Source organism: Schistocerca piceifrons, chromosome 2 (genome assembly GCF_021461385.2).
Source record: "Schistocerca piceifrons isolate TAMUIC-IGC-003096 chromosome 2, iqSchPice1.1, whole genome shotgun sequence".
NCBI lineage: Eukaryota > Metazoa > Arthropoda > Insecta > Orthoptera > Acrididae > Schistocerca > Schistocerca piceifrons.
Window position 1 is genome coordinate 785,960,563 of NC_060139.1, and position 24,477 is coordinate 785,985,039.

The following is a 24,477-nucleotide window of genomic DNA, read 5'->3' on the forward strand; positions in this document are numbered from 1 at the left end:
ACGATCTGCTCAATTTGCTTGGTCTGGAGAAAGTGTGCGATTCTTAAATTTTGACGCTTTACAGTAGAATGGCTATAGTATTACAGTTCTTCCTATAGGCTTACAATCGTTCGCTAGGGCAAGGAATATCCAAAGCACTTGACTTCTTGTCTCTGTAATCTATTGAGATACGATCCTCTGGAAAACTACATTTTCGCGCGAGGCTTTTTGGAGCATACAAGGTATCGAACGCAAAACCTAATATCTCATTGCGAATAAGAGGTACGTCTGGCTTCCCATACACGGTGATAAGGCTACGGATCCTTTCTGAAAGACATAACACATAAAAAAAAATCTTGAAGCACCCAACGAAAATTAGTAAAATAAATATAAGTAACAACATCGTCATGGAAACCAGAGCATAATTTAAAGCAGTTCTGCGTAGTAGCCGAAAGCCATTACGCCACATGAGAAGCAGCTTATAATACGGAGAGCTTATGATTTGGACCACGTCGCTTGTTTGCGATCTATCTCGGATATATGAAGTGAACGTCGAGTTGAAGAGAGTTACATCATATGGTAAGTCAACAGACATGTTAATGAAACCACATTTGGATGTGTGGACGACTTACCTGGCCCTGAAGTAGTACTTGCAGGTTGTGTTGCTGGGGTAGCTGGAGGGGTACCTCGGCGAGAAGAAGCGGCCGCTGCGGGGGCCGTCCCCGCTGGAGAACAGCTGGTCGCACTCCGTACCCAGCACCGGCCGGCCGTCCGACCGGAACGAGCCTGCGACACCACAAAAGAACAGCCGTCACAACACCAGCCCGCTCACGTCTGCCATCATTGGTCAATGGATGAACATATGACAGGACAGGCCATTATTATATGGTGTACGCGTAGTTACTATTGCTCCTCCGCAGCTGCAGACTAACGTCTTTAGCGTCCTTCAGATTTTCAGGTCCAAGCCTCGACCTAACTGATATTTTTCTGGCTGGTATTCTTCCGATGTGTTGTTCCAACAATATGTACCATCACTAATGCAAAAAAAAAAAAAAAAAAAAGTGAAATCTTATGGGATTTAATTGCTAAGGTTACCAGTCCCTAAGCTTACACACTACTTAACCTATATTATCCTAAGGACAAACACACACACCCATGCCCGAGGGAGGACTCGAATCTCCGCCGGGACCAGCCGCACAGTCCATGACTGCAGCGCTTTGGACCGATCGTCTAATCCCGCGCGGCGCCACTAATGCGTTTCAGTACATACCGCTTTGTAGATATCCACACTGAACAAAATTAGTCATCACCTCAGGACAATGGCTTCAATTTGGTGAGGATGTGAGTCCACAAGATTCTTTAGGTATGCTGTAGCCAACTAAAACAACTCGTTCGTTATTACGTCCTCTAAGGGCTGCAAAGTTACGGAGATGTGCATGGCTACTCTTAACCAGATGTTCCAAACACCCTACATCCAAATGGTTTTCTATGGGTTTTGGATTGGGTTATTTAGGGTGCCTGAGTGTTCCTCAATCAATGAATGTATGCATGTCATCCTGTTAATGTCTCTTACTTCCTAGAGAACGGAAGTTTCGTCAGCATTATCTTCCCAAAGATACAGAAGTTTGAAGAACATTTATGAGCAGCACCAGTAACACCATCAGTTGTATTACTTCTCACTAACTTCACTGGTTTCTATGGTACAATCGACCATCTTGAGAGCCCTCTGAAACGTGGGATGATCTCTAGAAAAAAAGCTTCCGGCAACAGCATTTAGCTTCTTTTTACGAGGGTTGCAACTTAAATAGTGGCAATTATTTATTCACAACCGATAAAAAAGAGTTACATCTTTGCACCTGTTACTGTCCTTCAAAGTAGTCACCAGCGTTGTTTAGAACCCGTTGCCAGCGATGTGGAAAGCGTGGTATACCGTTAGCAGAGCCTGTGGAGGAGGAGGAGGAGATTAGTGTTTAACGTCCCATCGACAACGAGGTCATTAGAGACGGAGCACAAGCTCGGGTTAGGGAAGGATGGGGAAGGAAATCGGCCGTGCCCTTTCAAAGGAACCATCCCGGCATTTTCCTGAAGTGATATAGGGAAATCACGGAAAACCTAAATCAGGATGGCCGGACGCGCGATTGAACCGTCGTCCTTCCGAATGCGAGCAGAGCCTGTTATGTTGATGGTGCGAATGGAGCGGTGTACAGCCTTTCATCTTTGGAATCAAATCAAAGTCACAAGGACTTAAGTCCGGGGAATGTGGCGAATGGTACAGTACGTCCCAGTCCCATCGACCGAACAAAGCAGCCACAGCTTGCGCTGTATGCGCCCGCGCATTGCCGTACAAAATGATGGGTGGGTTGCGCAGAAAGTGTCGCCGCTTCTTTCGCAAAGCTGGTCTCAGGTGATGCTCCAAAAACGAACGGCAATACTCTGCATTGATGGTCTGTAGAGGGGGAACGTAATGCGTTAGGATAACACCATCACAGCCGTACATGAGAATCACCATAAATTTAGACCGTTCCATTCGCATCATCAACGAAACAGGCTCTGCTGACGGTATACTATGCCTTCCACAACACTGGCAACGGGTTCTACACAACGCTGGTGACTACTTTGAAAGACAGTAACAAGTGCAAACACCTAACTCTATTATATCGGCTGTGAATAAATAGTTGCCACTATTTGTGTTCCAACACTCGTATAACCACTGCTGTTACGTCATGTTACTTTTCTGCGAATGATACGACAGTCCATTTAGACATGTGGAAAAGTATGAAAAAGTATGAAAAATAAATAGGACATCATTCACAATGCGTCACGGGCACGTCCAAACGCGATAACTCCTTTCTATAATACGTCAGGTATGTGTTTCGACGCTTAGTACTTCGTTGATCCCGTACAACCGAATGGCAAACATATGACTTCTCAGCCCCGTGACTTAAATCGGCACTGGAGTGTCAAATGACTGCCAGGTAACGGACCTAGACCGTCTGCTGCTCTCCGAAGAGAGCAGAGTGATCTTTCAAGAGGTAACTAATATTCTTCCGCTGAGTACATCTAACACTGTGTAGCATAGCTCACCAATTGCAATTATAATACTGCTGCTGTATTTTCTTCCCATCACAGCATTCATGTCACGTTTTCAAGGAATACATCCAACAGATTGTTTGACGTTTTTCCCGTGCAAAAAGATTATGATGACTGAAACTGAGTCTTAAAACATTTTGTTTTTGTTTTTATGAAGACGTGAGAGTCTCGTCCTATGTATAATTTATTCAACTGAAATATATAAATGTAAAGAAAGCTTCAAATAAGAAGTTTGTATTGCCTTGATCGCATGTATGTACACTAGTCTACTAGTTTCGGCAGGGCTAAGCTGCCATCTTCAGATCTTCTGACCACTTAGCCCTGCCGAAACTAATAATCAAGTGTACCTCCATGAGATCAAGGAAAGAAAAACTTTACATGTGAATCTTTCTTTACACTGAATTCAATAAACCTCTCCAGGAGACATTGTCAGAAATATACACTGAAGAGCCAGAGAAACTGCCTAATACCGTGTAGCGCCCCGTGAGCAAGCAGAACTGCCGCAACACGACGTGCCAGGGACTCTACTAACGTTTGAAGTAGTGCTGTAGGAAACTGACACCACGAATCCTACAGCGCTGTCCATAAATCAGTATGAGTACGACAGGGTGGAGATCTCTTCTGAACAGCACGTTGCGAGGCATCCCAGATGTGCCTAATAACGTTCATCTCTGGGGAGTTCGGTGACCAGCGGAAGTGTTTAAACTCAGATGTGCGTTCCTGGAGCCACTCTGTAGTAATTCTGGACGTGTGGGGTGTCGCATTGTCCTGTTGGAAATGACCAATGGACATGAATGCATGCAGGCGATCAGACAGGACGCTTACGTACGTGTCACCGGTTAAAGTCGTTTCTAGACGTATCAGGGGTCCCATACCACTCCAAATGCACACGCCCCAGGCCATTATAGAGCCTCCACCAGCCTTAACACTACGCTGCTGACATTCTGCGTCCATGGATTCATGAGGTTGTCTCCATACCCGTACACGTTCATCCGGTTGATACAATTTGAAACGAGACTTGTCCGACCAGCCAACATGTTTCCAGTAATCGACAGTCCAATGTCGGTGTTGACGAACTCATGCAACGCGTAAAGCTTTGTATCGTGCAGTCATCAAGGGTACACGTGTGGGCCTTCGGCTCCGAATGCCCATATCATTTGATGTTGCGTTGAATGGTTCGCACGCTGGCACTTGTTCATTGCCCAGTAACGAAATCTGCAGCAGTTTGCGGGAAGGGTTGCTCTTCTGTCACGTTGAAAGATTCTCTTGAGGCGTCTTTAGTCCCGTTGTTGCAGGATCTTTTTCCGGTCGCAGCAATGTCGGAGATTTGATGTTTCACCGGATTCGTGATATTCACGGTACGTACGGGAAAATTCCCAGTTCATCGCCACCTCGGAGATGCTGTGTCCTATCTCTCCTGCGCCGACTGGAACATCACTTTCAAACTCACTTAAATCTAAATAACATGGCTCTGTAGCAGCAGTAACCGATCTAAAAACTGCACCACACATTTGTTGTCTTATAAACGCGTTGCCGACCGCAGCGCCGTATTCTGCCTGTTTGCGTATCTTTGCATTTGGAAATACATGCCTATACCAGTTTCTTTGGCGCTTCAGTGTGTAAGGCGTCAGGTAAACCCAACATCTTCCATGAAAACCCTGACATGATAAGCAAATCCTGTAGTATGTCACATAGCTTCGAATAAATCGTGACATTAAATTAACCAAAGTAATACGAGTAACGAGTGAGCAAATGGAATACCACAGACTAACACAAGAATGCCTAAATGCATATCATACCTTCCCACCGTGAGACAGACGCAGTTCCGAGGGGAGAAACGAGAACAGAAGCCGAGAGCAGAACCGTGTTAAGCTGGAAGGCCTTACGATAAGGGACGGACGGACAACCACGTCGACAGCTAACCGCTAGGACCACACAACCCGCAAGTTTTAGCGTGAGACTTTCTCGCGTCTCTGTTAGGACCACCCCCCAGCCCATGTTAAAAGCTAGAGCCCTCCAGAAGAACAGTACAGATCTTACGATAACGCTAAAAGGACCACACCAGCTGCAAGTTTTAGCGTGAGACTTTTCGCGTCTCTGTTACGTTGCAAACTTTAAAAACATCGCCCCACCACGAAAAGTATAACGTTTCTAATTGGATAGACAGAATTTTTGTAGGCGGAGCTTAAGGTTAACATTGAGACCCTGATTGGTCAGATGAAAACACAGTCAGATAGTTTTTTTTGAACCAACTTCGGTAAATTGTAGTAAGGAGAAGTTAGTAGAGGAGTTGCTTAGGAGACGGCGAGGTGAGCGGAGCTGTGCTTCCCGCCACCCCCTGACGAACACCGACAAGGTAATTAATGCACGCGATGCCGCATAACAGTGCATAAAGCTTCACTCAGAACTGCAGAAGTCTCATCTGTTACACCCCCTTTTTGCGTAATACTAGTGTCGATCGTCAATTAAAGCTCATGGTGTTCACATTTGCCACTTGAAGTAAAAATCTGAAACGCGATGATTTTTCAGTTATATATTTATTGAGAAGCCACATCAGCCACTGTAATTTACGACAAGTTAGATAAGTAATTAAAGATAATTGAGGGTCACTGTGGACCATTTTGTTAGTTTTCTCTTTTGTGAAACTTAATTTAAACATAGATTATAGATGTGATATGGCATAGGTCATCCTTCGATCCATTGTAGAACTTGGAAACCCATTCAGGGAATATTCGTTCACATTTTTGTTGGTTTTTATCATCCTGTATTAAAACATTTCCTTTTATCAATAGTGCAATTTATAAACAATGTTTTGTGAGTAGAATAAAATTTCCAATGGTAAACTTAACTGCTTTTTCGAAATTATTTTACCAGCTAACTAAAAATAGGAAAGTCTTGAACCCCTTCCACTAAATTTAGTTAGTATTAAGATTCTTTTACAGGGAGTGCAGTGGAGCTGACGCAGAAATAATTAAGTATTTGGCTATATCATCGCTAGTGTCACTGAACTCTTCTGAATTCTACATGTCATGTGTGGTCTGGCGTCTCCTTACCAGCAACAGGTCCCAGGTTCAAACTAGTCAATTCCCTAAAAAACATGCTCAGAGCGTCGTTGCGCGAAAGTGGTAGGGAGACACGATATAGAACAAACAGACACCACTCAGAATGTTAGAAGTGTATTAGTGTCAGGATATAATCGTGTATTGTAAAATGTTCCTCATCTGCTACTAAATCACTAGATCGAGTTCAAGCAGACTCGGTGTACATACCTTTTATTTTCTTCAAAAAGGTACTGTGGGGGTAAGAACTACCTCCCGTTCAGGTGGAGGTAAAAACAGAGTAACATAGACAGAGGGTGGAGGAGAAAACTGACAGAGGGGAGAGGAGATGGACAGAGCGGGTAGGAAGAAATGGAGAGAGAAAGGGGAGGAAGAGATGCGCAATGAAAGAGGTATGAGGAGGGGTGAGTCAGAGAGAGGAGTATTAGATAACGGACAGTAATACGTCCTCTGGCCCTCGTCGCACTACATCCGTTTGTACGACGCGGTGTTACTACTTGCATAAACAGTAGGCGCTGCTGTTCGACAAGGCTGACAGCAAAGGCCACCCAAGAGGACACCGCAACCAACGTAACTACAATTCCACGCCTTCCGCAGATACCAGTCACATGACTGATGACGTTGCGCTACGCAGAGGGCCAATGAGCCAACAGCTTGTCATGTCGGCCAGCGGAAACCAATTGTGCGGCTTGAATGTAGTCATGCGCTTGATAATATAACCTTTGCCTCTGGGCCTTTGCAGACAGTCTACGCTAAGTCCTCTGCAAGTTCACGGTACGACCAGCCCACCGTTGGAGTCCACACTAAGAAGCATGCGAGCTAATATTTACTGCAGTCTACGGAGAATGGTGCAGTTTCCAATACCGTGGATCTCCAGGAAGTCATCTTGGAATAAAACTTGATAGATGCAGATTTGTAAGAGAAACTCTCAGTTTTATACTGTATCGAGTTAGGTACTTAGAGAGTGGAAGTTACCCGTTCCTGGAGGTGCTATTTGTATTCATTTATACAAGAGTGGTACGTTACATTTCAGTGTCCCGAAGAACACAGTTATTGTACTTTGATTATTTATTTGTTTACTTGTCTCAGACACAACACTGGCATAGTCGGATTGGAGTGACATGCTATTGGACAGATAGTCTCGTCGCAGCAGACAGAGAGGGGCAGGAGGATGTGGACAGGGATAGAGGGAGAAGAGGGGATGGACAGATAGAGGGGTATGAGGCGATTAACGGAGAGAGTGAGAGGAGGAGACGAATATATAAGTAGAGGGCAGAAGGGGATGGTCAGGGAGAAGGGGAATAGAAGGTAGGCTGAGAGCGGGGAGAGGAGGAGATGGACAGAGAAAGGGGAGAGAGAATTCTGTTTTGTACGTACGAGTAAAGTTGTCGGAGGAAAGTTAGTAGCACATATAATTCTTGATTTGAGAAACACACGACTCATATAACAGGTGAATATTGCAAGCCGTACATACAACGAACATCACAATGGCTTGATGTAGAATTGAACAACGCCCCTATACAGTACAAAACCAATGTCTTTACAACAATTCGATATCGCTTGTGGAAGCAGCTGTAAAGTATTAGATTTTCCACATCTGATATTGAACATGGTCAGCAGTAAACATTTGCACTGCCCCCTAGAGTTTCCACGGATCTGATTTTGTGTTGGCATGCTATATTCCTCAGAAGGGCAGACTGCTTTAGCTACTGTGTCTATGGTTAAATGTCTATCCTGATTTGCCATATCCATCACCAACATCCATACGTATCATAGAATATAACCCTCAAATTTAAGAAGATCGATTACCAAATCTAAAGTTGTAGTATTTCTACTTTCGAATGACATCGTGATTTAATAGTCTACTTAGCATTGTATTTATACTAGGATAAGTCAACCAACGACGAAAATAATGAATGGTAGTACGCAGTGACCACCACACTCGTCAGTCATAATTTGAGTGAAGAGCAAGCAAATGAGTTCTGCTGTTTCAGCATGGTGGAGGGTCATGACAATACTTTCGAAAGACATTTGGCATCGAAAGTGAATTGGGAATAGAAGAAGGGAAATCAATGAATTTGGCTTCCTGCACGAAGTCGGTTGTCATAGGCCCCTGAAGGGATCGGCAACCCTTCGGACGGAGAAACAGCGCACACGTAACAGTCCCAAGGCGTCGCTTCCCAGGACTTCGATCACCAGCCTTAGTCGTATTGAAACCTGTACACGGTAGCGCAAGCGCCACCTGGGTTACTGTTCGCTGGGTATCTACTTCCCTCCCACGTGCGCGGAAATAGATCACAGGTGTACCTCAGCGCGCCGGCTATTTATAGCGGCGCAGTTCTAGTCATTAGCGGTTCACCCCCGACGCTCTGGGTCGACTCAGGTGCCGTCTGATGCTAGTCCTTCAATCAGAGCTCTCTAGAAGCCATTGTAGAGGAACTTCACATATTTCCAAAATCGCCCCTGAGATCTTCGGCGAGTTTCGGCAAAGTACGTTCTACTTCCTTCCCCGTGGGAAGCTGCATTGTGTTAGTCTCTACATCCCGTCATCTTAATTTACTTTGTTGTTTATCAGGCACACTCCTGACAGAAGACTAAGAGAGTTCTGTGTTAATTTTTGTGTGAAGAGGTTTTTATTTTGTCAATGTATTGTTTTGATTAATAACCTTTTTCTCTTTTTGATCTGGAACGAGTCCTCTCTTAGGCATTTCACTACGTGAGATACAGCATCATTGATATCAGTAATTCTGAAACATGGTTGCAAAAAGCTGAAAATGAAATTAGGAAAAAAGGAGATTCCCATAACTCATGGTGATATACACTCAGCCGCGCGGAATGGCCGCGAAGTTAGAAGTGCCATGTCACGGAATGCGCGGCCCCTCCCGCAGAAGTTCGAGCCCTCCCTCGGGCACGGGTGTGTGTTGCTCTTAGCATAAGTTAAAGTTAGATTAAGTACTGTGTAAGCCTATGGACCGATGATCTCAGCGGTTTGGTCACTTAGGAATTCAAACACATTTGAACATATACACTCAGTGGCCAAAAACCATGGAAAGGCATTGGACATAGAAACGGTTTTCACCTCTTGCCCACGCGGTGCGTTTGACTCATTCCAGGTAATAAGGGGTTCCTGGCGACCACATTCAAGCCAGTAGTGGTGTGACTAGTACTAGACGAGTGGTGACCTGAGTAATTGCACACTGTCACCCCATATGGCTCCACGGAGGTGACGTGACATCGTTTCGTCCATTGCTTTTGATATTCCTGTGTGACAGTTTAAGCATTTCGAAAAATTGTCCCTGAAATGTGGAATATAAATCTTAGACACTGTTAACCTCAAAAATTCGCGATGTTTTGTAATTGTCGATATCAACGACAACGTGTCTTTCATCTTTTGCCTTCCCAAGTTCAAAGTCGGTCTACTCGCTACGCGATGCCATGTTGATTTGACACCTGTCTGTAGCAGGATACTGAGGTACCATATCTAATTTGCGTCATCGGCCGCACCTAGGTGCGGCATTCCCTTGTGAAACACGACCCATTTTTTCTACAGGACACGGCTTGCTGCGACTTTTGGCTGCTTAGTTTAATACGTTATTTCTTCTTATAGGATAATATAGGCATATTAATTTTTAATGCTTACTGTTAATAGATGTTCCATTACGAAGCCGACGCATCTTTAAAAGACACTGACGGAAAAAAATTCGCTGCACCAGTAAGGTAGTGTGCTACATAAACGAAAGACGGTAGGTGTGTTTCTACATCTGAAAGACGATTTCCATTGAAATTTCGTGCCTGTCGCGTAAGAGTGACGCTAGTAACGCCAGTATGAGGATGCAAATCATGTTTGCTTTAAAAACACGCTATAGTGATCGTGAGCGGTAGTTACTCTTGAGACTGAACGTGGTGAGTTGATATTAGTCAAGAATGCCTTTAAGGTGAGAAAGACGCCATTATCACAGTTCACAGAGTTTGAAAGAAGTCGTGTAATACGGCTATGTGAAGCAGGATGTCCCTTGTACGATATTGCAGACAGACTTGGCAGGAATGTAACCATTGTATTTGACTGCTGCCAGCGATTATCATGGAAACACACCGTTGCATGATGACTGTGCTCCGGACAGCCACCTGGCACTACCGAGGGGGAAGATCATCAAGATCTGCCGCATCGTACAGCACCTGCAGCAGCAGTTTGAACAGTAGTTGGCATCACAGTGATACAACGAACTGCTATATATCGGTTACGGCTCCTAGCCAGACGCAGTATAGCACTTGCACCACAAACCACCGCCTTTTTCTTCTTCAGTGGTGTCAAGGTGGAAGCTATTGGAGGGCAGGGTGTAGGTCTATCGTGTTTTCTGATGAAAGCTGTTTCTGCTTCGGAGCCGGATATGGCCGCGCATTGGATACAAAGAGGCAAGTTGAGCTCCTTCAACGAGCTTGTCTACATGCTAGACACACTGGACCTACACCTGGAGTTATGGTATGCGATACGACATCCTCTACAAAGTGTCGACATGTTACCTTGGTCCACTCGATCACTAGATCTGCCTCCAGTGGGGCACATGTGGGACATCACTTGACGACAACTCCAGCGTCATCCAGAACCAGCAATACCCGTGTAACATATGTGCAACTATTCGCAACAGCAGCCAATATTGCCTGTGTTCGTCTGTGAAAATGGACTCGGTAAGGAACCTGAGCTAACAGTAAACGGAATCTAACCTGGATAACTATGTGTACGTGTTGTATGAGTGTCAGTTTCACTGTCATTTAAGCCCTCAACAGATCGTAACATGAAAAACTTAAAACTAACATTTGAATAAGTTATCTGACTGCGTATTTCAATATGAATTTACAAGTGATAGAGAATCTGACTGGTGCAACGGAATTTACTGGGTTAGAGTACATAACATGTTGTGGTGGGTCAGTGTCTCTGTTTTGGCCTTAAGTTTTGCACTCACCTCTTTAGATGACTGCCTTTTTCCATGTGGTTTACAGTAATATGCAGCAGCAGCGGTTTAAGTTTACTGTTACTAAGAATGAATTTAGTAACAGCAAGTTTGCTGGGTTCCTGTTTACTACTAAATGACTTGTGAGAAGGGATTTCATAAATTAAGTCCATTTAAAACTTCAGAATCCTCATAACCCGTAACCAATAACCAATAATAGACAATGACAATGACAATTACAATGGCATAAGCGTCAGTAATGGCTGAGTGCCAGATTAAGAAATTATTTCCATTTCAAAGTTACATTAACACTTAATAACCATGGCATTAATATTTCAATCAGATATGGAGAATAATTATTATTATTTGTAGGATAAGGAGGAGGCTTCTTTAACTGACAAGAAAGAAATGGGATTATCGCAGACTCGGACTAACAGTCACGAGCCTAACCCTGCTATTGCTTTTGCGCTATGCTTGCGAATTTTGCCTTCAGTTCCATCTTCCGGCCATCGAAATCTCTCCTGGCTGTATAAATGAAATCAGGCCTTGAGTGTGGTGAGATCTGCCGTCACTGACGTGAGGGCAGCGTGACACGTCTTCTGTCTCCGAGCCTTCGATCGACACTACTACTGCCACTCTCACTGACACAGCTCGTCTCACAACAATGCTTAGAAATGAGCTCCCATGTTTCGCTCTCAAATTGTTACTATCGATATCTGAGTGCTTACACAATTCAAAGAATAGCTTTAAGTTGACTATATTGTTCTAAATGTAAAGGAGAGTTCCGACACACTCCTTACACCCGTCCCTATACTGACCGACCAAGCACAACAGTCATGGAACTGCATCCCACAAACTGACTTCCGCCACCTGTACAGCACAATTCATGCACGTTTGCATCATTACATTGAACATTATAGTCGGTACATCGGTTATTAATGTAACAGTCGTGAATTTTTGTCTTGCGCTTACATTAACATGTGATTTTGCTACATTAATCACTGAAATATGTTACCTAGGCAAATGTGTTCCAGAAATTGTATTAGTTTATATTAATTATTTTTGGTATTGGTATTTTTCTTCCGTCAGTGATTTATACACAGTTTTTCTTTATACCCGTGGTTACCTTTATAGCCATTTTTATGAACAGGATTCCGTCACGCGTACTCCTACTTGTAATCCACTGAAACAGCAATCAGAGAGTATTTGAAAAAGCTCTCTAGATTATTTAAACTTATTTTAGGTCAGAGGAGATCCTACATTTGAGTTGTTTGTGCTTCTCTTCTTCATATCTCAAGTAGTGTAGGATGGCAGTGACGTACTCAGCGTCTGACTTCTGAAGGAGTGCAGTGATTACTACGCTGGTAGTGCCTCAAACGATACTTTTTGCGTTCGTAGAATGATTGACTATTTGAAGAACGTCGGGCTGTGAGTGGTTTGATGCCGCCCGCCACGAATTCCTCTCCTGTGCCAACCTCTTTATCTTAGAGCAGCACTTACAAACAACGTCCTTCAATTATTTGCTAGATATAGTCCAATTCCTCTCTTTCTCTAGAATTTTCAACTTATACATCTCCCTCAACTACCGTGGAAGTTATTCCTTGATGTCTTAACACCTTCCCTATTATCCTGGGACCTACTTTCCTATGTCTTCCAAACGTTTTTTCCTCGTTGATTCTATGGAGAACGTCGCCATAACTCATTTCATGAGTTAATCTAATTTTCATGAGCCTTCTACAGTGCCACAATCCATAAACTTCACTTCTGTTCTTCCCAGGTTTCGTATGCTCCTGATTCTTTGACGGTTTTCCAACAGTCCACAATTCACTTCGAAACGTACTTCCAGACGTATTCTCTCTCTTTCTCAAATGGTTGATACTGTTGCGAGTTAAGCCATCGAATATAACACTTGAAACTTTTTAATCGCAACATCTAGAATTGGTCTGCAGTTATGAATCTAAATCACACCCACAAGACAATCCACAAAGACTATGTTACAAAACAAATGAAAATTATAGTTCCAAGCACCCACAAGACAATCCACAAAGAGTATGTTACAAAACAAATGGGAATTATAGCTCCAAACTTCTAATTTAGTCTACTGAATAAAGGACATTTTTAAACGTTTATCACCAAAGCTGCTAACTGTTATTCACTGACTAGTTACGGGCTTTACCTGTTTTCACAAGCCACCTATTACAGAGAACAAGCTGTTATGTGTGGATGCCTTGAATGTGGATAATGAAGGTATCAGTAATAATATGGTTCAATGGTAACTACTAACGTATTTTGTATTTGGGATACGTTTGGTGTCACCAGTCCTATTTATGTCATTATAATTCTTAAATGTAACTCAAAATTGCGTTCAGGCGATGCCATAATTGTACGAGGGCTATTCGTAAAGTAAGTTTCGATCGGCGGTGACATGGAAAGTGCAGTGAAAGACAAAAATGTTTGGTTTGCAACAGTTTGCTACACGTTCTCACTATTTCTTTATTAGGCGCCGTTCCAAGATAAACATTTGTCGTAACGTTGTACCTACTTTTCAAAACACTCGTCACAGAAGGCAGCCTTCTGTGTTTTCCGACTGTTTTCTACGCTATGCTACAGCTCGTTGTCTGTGCCATAAGGTTGTCTTCATCAGCAGCAGTTCACATGAGCAGAGGTGAACATCAAAGGGAGCCAAATCTAGCTGTATGGTGTGTTGAAACGTCCCCTTTTTGAAGAATTATACAAGACTGTGCTTTAACTGACACACAATATTTTTTTTAGCGCAACGCAATCTGACTTTCAGAAATCCCTACAAAAGAATGGCCCTGACTAACATTAACCTATGCGTTTCACAAATCGCTTACCTCACAAAAATCTTCGTTACTGGAACTACTGCAATACAGTGAGCACCACTACTGCCAGCTAAATAAAAGATTCAAACTACGGAAGGCACTAACTACTGACAGGGATAGTTAGCAAATGAAAGATATTAATAGAGAACAAACAATGTATTTACCTTAATATCATCAAAAGTCATAATATATATAGGAGTTCATAACATCCATTCTTACAAATATCAAAACTCCGCCATTTCTCTCTCCACAACCACCACTGCTGGCAGCTCACCTCCAACTGTGCAACGCTAAGCTGTTCACATCCAGCTGCCGCTGCCCAACACTACAATGGCAGACAACAATGCAAACTGGCCACAGACTGCACACAGCACATCCAGTGATTTTCATGCAGAGCGCTATGTAACGTTGCCAATAAGAAACATAAACAGCCTACTTACATAGCCCCCATGCTCCCCACAAAAAATTTTACAAATTTTTTGGGCAGGGGCCAATAATGATTTGATAAAATTTTCATAATTACAATAACAAAGAAATCAAAGGCACACACTTATTGATACAATGTTGGTCCAAAGCTAAAATTTTCTCCCAGTCCATAAAGACAGTCCTAATCGTTCATCACAGTAAAATAGCAGTGTTTTTCTCAAAGTCTGAGCAGTAAAAGAAAATACACACGGAAGTAGTGGATTTCCGTGCAGTCTTGAAGAAGTAGTGTTGTCCTTCCAACGGAAAGACAGTGCTGACTCTTGACATGCAGACTGGTAATGGTCCACAACAGAGCAAACCCACCACGGAGTCAGTCGAAGTTTTGAAGAATATTGGTAGGTAAGTCGTCACAGAGCATACCCATTGTAGTCCTGGTAGAGATTACGGTATTGGTGGGCCACCAGAGGTGCAGACCCACTGCAGTCCTTGTAGAAATAATGGTATTGGTGAGTCAGCAAGGGTGTAGACCCACTGTAGTCCTTGTAGAAATAATGGTATTGGTGGGTCATCAAAGATGCAGACCCACTGTAGTCCTTGTAGAGATGGCCAGCAGCCATCTGTTGTGACTGTGCAGGTGCACAATCACCATTGAAGAGTCTTGTGGATAATATAGCAAGTCTATAACCACCACTTGTACACTCACAAAGTTTTTGGAATTGTCCTTAGAACCAGCAATGCTGTTATCCAGTCCCTTGCTGAATTATTAACACACATGCAAACTCTAACAGTCCCTACTTCTCACATATTGTCCATATACTATGACCAACAGAAATGTGTGCAGTGAAATGTAACTTACAAGTTAATAATATGATGAACTGGTGTCAGTTACAATTTTATAACATAAGAATACAATAACAAAGATACAGAAAACATCATTAAAACATAATAATACAGATAACATTTGTAGTACAGGCTTTACAAAAGAATCAAAATAATATATACCTCAGTGTTACAGAAATTATGACATGAGTACATACATAAAAGATCAGAATAACTGTCGAAACATCAACTTCACACATGAGCATTAAAACAAAACAGAATAAACAATGTCTAAACATCTTTACAAAGAAAATAACATATTATAAATGCAAATTATATTTGAGGATAACAGATTCCTCATCATAGTGAATGTAGCTGAGTATTAGAGAAATTCTACCACATAAATCTTATTAGCTAAACACATAAAGACAGGAAAAACACAAATATACAAGAGTTCACAAACACATAGGGGAATAACAGAAAGGGAAAGGACAGGGTTTGTTTTACTGCAGTATCTTGCAAACAAAACTTTCTTTACTTCTTGGAGATCTCCCTTCGTTCTTCATTATTTCAAAAAGTGCTATCTATACCTGCTTTCTGTATTCTATTCATATTTCTTTCAAAATAATTATTTCTCAGTGTACAATACTCATTTTGGCCCAAATCTTTTTCATATAACTTCTCAATGCATTTTTTCCGTATTGTCCATAATCAGTTTCTTATATAGTCTACCCCCTCTTAAGCTACCTTAAATCTACTGAGCTCAGATGCTAAACTAAGGGACGAGGCAATGCAGCAGCACAAAACAATTAACGCAAACAGCAATGAAAAAAAATGCAGATTTGAGAAGCAAGCAGCATTATAGAAATTAGCAAATCAACTGAAATATTACAACTAATATAAGGCAATGTGCAGCAAACAATAAAAATAAATCATTAGTAAAACTGGCTTAACAGAATAATGTATAGTGAAATTTAGTAGCACTATGCCTGGCAAACAGTAGAAGCAAATGCAAAAAATTATATCTAAACGTGACAAAGCTCAAGCAGAAAAAAACATTACACTAAAGACAACAATGCACACAAGGGAAATGTATATTCACATCTTAATGTCTATGTAATTAAAGTGGTGCACCACATGAAGTTATTCTACAAAAAAAATTACCAAGTAGTTGAAAAGAAAATTCCGTATGCAATTCCTGTGAAGGGAAATGTCTTTGTGCTCCCCCATTTTTGGGAACTGTATTACAAAATTAGTATTTACTGAATCTGAAGACAGAAAATATTTATATTAGTACATCTATAAAATTCTATTTTAACCAATGCTGCAGTGCAGCTAGAAACTAGATATTAAAAAAAAATAGGCAAAGCAAGGCGTCAAATGTCATTCACTAGCCATATGGCATTTCATAATGCAGTAAACAATCTTTCAACTAACAAGACAATAGACATAAAATGTCTCTTATCATTTCATTTCAGTAAATATCATAAATTAAGAACTCTACAGTGTTATCATGTTTTCAAGTTTGAGGGTGTCGTATTTACGATGCTTTCTACAAAGGAATGTCGATAGCGAGGATAATGGCCTCTTTTCTTTTGCACCTAATGGCTTTCTTTTGTCAGACGTCTACCTCTCAGCTGGGGGCCCAAAACGCATTACGCCAAGGTCACTTACCTTTCTTGCTGAAATATTTACGACGGCAGTTTCCACTACAGTGACAGTCTCATATAAAAATATTTCACAGGTCAAGAATTTGGGTTACACATCTGTAGAAACAAAATCCTATAAATATAACAGTGTCCAAAAAAGTTTCGCCAGCATTGTGATACATTCACGCATATACACACATTTCATAACTCTTAAAGTACGATTCTTGGTTTCCAACAACCTTTTTCACAAACCAGAGTCCCTAACCACTACTCATTATTCCCTACCTTATTCGTCGACTCTTCTTCAATATTTCATCATAACTGATATGTAGCATAATCAAATAACTCATATAGCATCAGCTTACTGATCATAAACATACCGCAACAGCATAATACACATAGTCATCGTAATAATAACATCATAACACCTCAGTCAACTCTCAAAATCGTCGTAGCTTCCCCCAATAATTTCAAAACCTAAAAAAATTCTCTGCTCATGTCAAAAGTGTCATCTGCCTCAAACGCACTTTAAAAATCATGATCCCATACCAAATACATCATTCAAAGCTCTCATAGTATCACAATGGTTCCGAAAAAATATGAACAGTTTACAAAGTACAGACAAAATACAGTTTCATAAGTGTGAAGTTATCCAACTGTGTAATTACGTAAACATGTGTCACTGACATAAAAAAATTTTTTTGTTACTCTGTTCAATAATCAGATAGCTGTGTAATTCTGGTACCAATGTGTAAAGTTGTATAAGCAAATACCATATTAGCTAGGGCTCCTCGTGCTTGCCACGCACATGGTACACAAAGTAAGCGTGTACACCCCTGAGGAGAGACAAAATACAATTTCATAAGTGTGAAGTTATCCAACTGTGTAATTAGGTAAACATCTGTCACTGATGTAGTAAAAAAAAAGTTTATCTCTCAGTTAAATGATCAGATAGCTGTGTAATTTGTGTGTTAGAGAAATATGGTACCGATGTGTAAAGTTGTATAAGCAAATACCATATTAGCTAGGGCTCCTTGTGCTTGCCAAACACATGGTACACAAAGTAGGCGTGTACCCCCCTGAGGATTAATGTAATTATACCCTCAGGTGTTACAGATTACAACAATGGAATGAAATGTATCACGGAAAAACTTCGTATCATTGTACTTCAAATATCTTTAAAAATAAATGTTTTAAGTACAAAATTAATCACTCAAATGCGTGTCCTGTAGCGCTAAATGTGCATCTGGCTGTAAGATAATTCTGTGGAAGTGTCGTAATTATCGTCCTCCGAAAGCTAAGTTCTGCAGAAGTCAATGTACTTACCTCATGATAAACAAAAGTGAAATGCTTTGCGTATAGATATCTTAGTTATTACGCTTATTGACGTGATGAAGAAAGTACTGTGCTGTAACGTATTGTTGTGCTACAAAAAGGCTGTCTCATTGTAGCTATACCACAAAAGTTACTACTAAAACATGTTTTACTTTCCAGAATAATTCAGAAAAACAGTGCAGATATAAAACAGAAACACCGCAAAAGCAACATTGTAAATTGTCACTCATTAGTAGTGTCGTGATAAAATCGTGTAGCTGTTACATAAGCTAACCTCTGTGTCATCTGGTATCTCACAGAAAGTACTTTAAATCCAGAATGTATTTTCAAGTAAATCAAAATGTTGCATTAAAATCTCATTAGCAGTACTGTTAAATGTTCTAAGTATGTGAGCCTTATAGTCGTTACGTAATCGTGCAACTAACAAGCAAGAATGTACAAATAACAACACTGTGTCGTCTGTTCACTATAACAATGCATTCGTAATTTCTGTTTAAATAAGTTCTCTTGGTTCTTGATTGGATATTTAACTTCAAACATTGTTGCATGGTAACAGTTTCTAAGTCTGACAATGCATACTAGAAATGTGAAGTGAAAAGTTTTATGGCAAAGACAAAGTTAAAATGCAGATTATCTTTCAATAAACGGTTTTACATGTGAAATGTGGTGCAATCCTTTACTCTTCCTAGTACGCAGAGATTCAACTTGAACGGAATTATCATGTGGTATACATCGGTGAGGAATGCTAAAATTTTTCTCAAGGTTAGCGTCTATGTTATTTTTCTCTGAGCCAGCCGGCGCACGCGGCTGCCTGCAGTGCGGGTCATTGTCTGTCTCTTTGTTGGCGCGCATCGTTAGGATTAGGAGACCTAACTTCTACAAATTCACCTTGTCTAGAGTGACCTGCTCTGTTTGAATCCCGCTAGTTCTGATGCAATTCAGGTCTGTCGTTTTGTCGGTAGTTTACATAGTTTCTTGTTTGTCGGTCATGTGGTGGAGAATTTCTCCCAGAATCGTAACTGCGTGGTGGACCGTTGCGTCTGAAGTTAGGGATAGTTAGCAAATGAAAGATATTAATAGAGAGCCGGCCGAAGTGGCCGCGCGGTTCTGGCGCTGCAGTCTGGAACCGCGAGACCGCTACGGTCGCAGGTTCGAATCCTGCCTCGGGCATGGATGTGTGTGATGTCCTTAGGTTAGTTAGGTTTAACTAGTTCTAAGTTCTAGGGGACTAATGACCTCAGCAGTTGAGTCCCATAGTGCTCAGAGCCATTTGAACCATTTTATTAATAGAGAACAATGTATTTACCTTAATATCATCAAAAGTCATAATATATATAGGAGTTCATAACATCCATTCTTACAAATATCAAAATTCCGCCATTTCTCTCTCAACATCCACCACTGCTGGCGGCTCACCTCCAACTGCGCAACGCTAAGCCGTTCACATCCAGCTGCCGCTGCCCAACACTACAATGGCAGACAAGAATTCAAACTGGCCACAGACTGCACACAGCACACCCAGTGATTTTCATGCAGAGCGCTATGTAACGTTGCCAATAAGAAAACATAAACAGCCTACTTACAGTGTGATCAAACACTTCTCAATGAAAACGCAGTAGTAGCGTCATTGCCCTTACAGTATGTGGTCGAGAGCTGTCACGAAGAAGGAAATACATGACAGTTACGTTATGTGGCGTTGCCTGAAATCAGGCGAAATCCCACAGTGGGCATACATAGTTGGCAGGAGACACTATTTTTTCACGCACCTTTATGTCTTCACTATGTGCTAAGAACTGAAAACAACGAAATGACGTGATCGATAGGCATACTGGAGGCACTGTCCAATACATCGGGCGCAAATCTTCGTGGATTTCCACTGTCGTTTCCATTTCGCGACCTATCGGACCTTACATTCCGAACAGCCCTCGTAGTTAAACCTTACTGTAGCACGTTAAAATACGAGATTAATACATATCTTTCTTAAATGTGGTATTTCCATTATATTGTAGATTCCAGGTGATTGGGAGAATTTTAGGAAAGAGTGGTTCATCTGTAAGGGAGATCGCGTGTGGAACACTACTGCAACCCATTGTTGAGTGCTACTCGACCGTTTTTGTCCCCCACCACGTTGGATTAAGGGAAGAAATCAAAGAAATTCAGAGGCGGGCTGCTTTATTTGTTACGAGTAGGTTTGGTCAAAACGCGAGGGCTTCGTGAATTGAAATGAGAATCTGTGAAAGAAAGACGACTTTTGGAACATTTAGAGAACCAGCATTCCAAGCTGACTGAAGAACGATTCTGCAGCCGCCAACATATATTCTGCATAACGACCACGAAGATAAAGGAAATTAGGGCTCGTCTGGAGGCATACAGAGAGTCATTCCCCTTTGCTGTTTTTGCGATTAGAACAGGGAAGGAAATGGCGAGTACTGGTACAAGCTATCCTCTGCCATGCACCACACAGTGATTTGCGGGGAATGTATATAGATGTAGATACGGATCCAGTAAGACTTCATCAATGTCGTACCTATATTTTATATGCACCGTAGAATATATTATCATTGCAAAATACAGTGTGTCAAATGGTTCAAATGGCTCTGAGCACTATGGGACTTAACATCTATGGTCATCAGTCCCCTAGAACTTAGAACTACTTAAACCTAACTAACCTAAGGACATCACACAACACCCAGTCATCACGAGGCAGAGAAAATCCCTGACCCCACCGGGAATCGAACCCGGGAACCCGGGCGTGGGAAGCGAGAACAGTGTGTCACAGCGACTTACTTTTCGTAGGGGTTGTCGTCAAGTTAACACGTTTATGCAAAGAATTTTTGGTCTTATTCATCAGTCTCCTGACTAGGTTGTAGTGGCACGTCACTGATACTTCTCCTGTGCCAATCCTTTTATCTCAGAGTAGCAATTGCAACGAATGGGCTCAATTATTTGCTGGGTGTGTTCCAGACTCTGTCTTCCACTACAGTTTTTAACCTGTGCTGTTCCCTCTAGTGTCGAGGAAGTTATTTTCTGATTTCTTAGCAGACGTCCTATCATCCTGTTCCTTCTTTCTATCAGTGATTTCCATGAATTTCTGTTCTCGCCCATTCTAGGAGGTACCTCCTCATTCCTTACGTTATCAGTCCATCAGTCCACCTAAATCTCAACTGTCTTCTGTAGCACCACAGCTGAAATGCTTCGATTGCCTTCTGTTCCGTTTTTCCCATAGTTCATGTTTCACTACCATACAGTGCTGTGCTCCAAATGTATTTTCTCAGAACTTTCTTCCTCAAATTAAGGCCTATGTTTTATACAAGCAGACTGCTCTTGACCAGGATTTTTTTTTGTAAGGTTGTAAGTGATCTCTGGTGTATTTAATTTGCATCACGACTGTGTTAATATCGCTCACTACATTCAGTGTGAGTCATAGTGCTCCATCACAACGCACGTTTACAATTAATTTTTCAATTCACTTCCAGCACCATCTAAGAGGAAACGTACCATTGTATTCGTATTTTAGTGGAATCTACATATAGTAGTATTGTTAATGCTGTTGTAACATTCAGAGAATTGTTTGTACTCGCGTATTGGGTGAGAGATTAATGTGGGATGGAGAGCTATTCGTATGGTATTAAGGTGCTATTGAAGGTTTCTTTGAATCGTTTGTAGCGAAGACGTGACTGAAGCGACTATTATAATCACAGAAATGAAAATGCCTCTAAAATAGCTGGTTGGTCGCTAAGTAATAGTCACAGTACCCATTTATTATTCATTAGCTTTCTGGACTCTGATAGCATTCATAGGATCTGGTGACATGAAAATTTTCTATCTACAATCTTGAAACGTTACACATGTATCTTAAAAAAGGACCTATGACAAAGTATGACTGAATAGCAATGACATTTAACCCAAAATATATATCATTTAGTACAAAATGAATGTATAATCTTGAGAAAGATGTCAATTAGCGCCGAAAGAGGCATCGAGTTTGGTAGTCCACTGAGCAACTAACATTCTGACCTAAAACGAGTTTTGCTTGCAGCTAACTGATGTGGCTGGCAGATTTTTTCACGTAAGAGAGTTTTTTGACAGTAGATGGTGTAAGTGCTGTGGCGCTGCCTTGAATGGTCCTTGCTTACCTGGATGTTTTAATAACATTATCTATTACCAAGATCGTACAGATTTTTCTTACACTATGAATAAAAGTTTGTGCCACCATTAAGAAAGACAAAGATAGAAGGTGTACTGGGTTCTAATACCACATAAGTGAGCTTATTGATGCTGGATGGCGTAAGTACTATGACACTACTATGTAAGATATGTGCATTATTACAAGCGGTAATTTCAAGACATATTACAGTATTTGGCATAAAACGTACACGGATTTTTTCCAACACTATGAATAAAATTTTTTGCCAACACGAGGCAAAGACAAGTTTAGAAAGTATACACAATTTAGCAATAAAATATTTTGTGTAGAAAACGTAAACTCAACGGATAAACACAACTAGGAGACCGTAAAACTTGCTAAATAAACCCTATGATATGTAGGAGAACACAGCTTAAGCGAGTGAAGTATGAAAATGCACGTTCTCTTTCGTTCACTCTCTATTTGTTCAGCAACAACTCTTCAAAAGTGCTAAAGAACCATCGTCTGTTGTTGGTGATCTGATCATTAATTATTAGATTTCGAATTGAATGGCAGTTAGAATATATTACAATCTCTCTGAGACTATTTATTTTCTTTCTTCTTGTTCCAAATCTATAATATGTAAGCTAATTTTTATTGATTGTAAATAGTGATTGTGTTCTATGAGGTGACAGCAAAGGGCATATGTGTGCTCCGTAGAGAATCTTAAGTTCTCTACCCACCTGGCCAATATAAAAACTGCTATAAGACTTGCACCTTATTTTATAAACATCAATGTTGTGTAGGCTGCAGTATAAAAATAGTCCTAGTTGGTTTGTTCAGAAACACACATGTATATTAGATTTTTTTTAAAGCATCGACAATTTCTTCAGAAAATGATCTGATGTAGGAAAGGAAATATGAGCGACTGCATTTTTAGAAATGGGTGTTTACATATATATCACCATAGGCATGTTGTTGTTATAAAGTTAGGAAAATATTCTGTGTCAGTTACCAGTTTTTAACAGCATAACGCCTTTGTTCTATGACAATCATACAGTTACACTGGCGATGAATAATGAAAAGCTAATTTTAACCATGTATGGATGATTGAAGCCATATTATCATTAACACTAATCAAGCATGTTTTGTAATCTGAAGATGGCTGGACTGTTAGCTAAAACTATTAATCTATCCAATTAAAGACGATTTCATGTGTTGTGTTGAATTAGATATTTTCAATCCCTAACAAAAATTTAAAAAATGTTAGTGTAATATTGTCTTTGGACGAAAGTGTCATTTATGTGCTTCCCATTGTGTATTTCAATCAGTTACCTTCTGGTAAATATAATTTGTACGTTGTGGGTCACCAACTCACAATATATCAAAATTATAGATAAAAATAGCTAAACATATATGAGTTTTACTCTTTTAAAAACTGAAAATCTTAGCTTTTTATATAATTCTGATGTATTTTGAGTGGATGAATAAGAACCTATAGATTATATTTACTTAATCCCACATTATTTCTACCTCACTTAATCAAAATTATATACCAAAACATCAAAATTTGGAAATTATAGTTTTATTTTTTCTCAGATTACACTTTCCTGAAAAATCAACTGAGAAGTATGGGAATCGACTTTTTTTATTACAAAAGGAGTTGTTATATACACATTTTTAATATTTTTACTTAAAAAACTTGGCCATAAACCCAGATTTTATAAAAAAACTAAGAAGGTCTAATTCATTTGAGAAAAAAGATATGTGACGGTGTGGTTGTAAGAGTAAAATTATTAAATGAAAAATTCTAGATCAAGATGTTCATTATTATTATTATCTATTTCCTTTCTCAGATGTTATGTCCAGTTAAAAATGAAAAGTGATGCGGACCTTGATCAAGCATGACCTCCTTTTAACTGTACGGTATATGTTACACTGCATTTAGGAACTTTTGGGTAATTGAACATGTATCAATAATTACAGATTTCTGTAGTTGTATATATACATTTGGATGTAGCTGTATTGCGTTGATGTACTGGTGGATATCGTGTGGTATGACTCCTGTAGTTGATAGTATAATTGGTATAATGTCAACTTTATCCTGATGCCACATGTCCTTGACTTCCTCAGCCAGTTGGATGTATTTTTCAATTTTTTCTCCTGTTTTCTTCTGTGTATTTGTTGTATTGGGTATGGATA

At 40.6% G+C, this 24,477-nt stretch overlaps 1 protein-coding gene across 2 annotated transcripts in view; it reads right to left on the bottom strand.

Moving 5' to 3' along the window:
• Positions 1-24,477, bottom strand: part of LOC124777382 (suppressor of lurcher protein 1-like) — a 726,507-nt gene that overhangs the window by 202,617 nt on the left and 499,413 nt on the right. For both annotated transcript variants that reach the window (XM_047252770.1, XM_047252771.1), the window contains exon 6: positions 612-765. In XM_047252770.1, the coding sequence (XP_047108726.1) occupies positions 612-765 (154 nt within the window). The remainder of the gene's footprint in view (positions 1-611; positions 766-24,477) is intronic.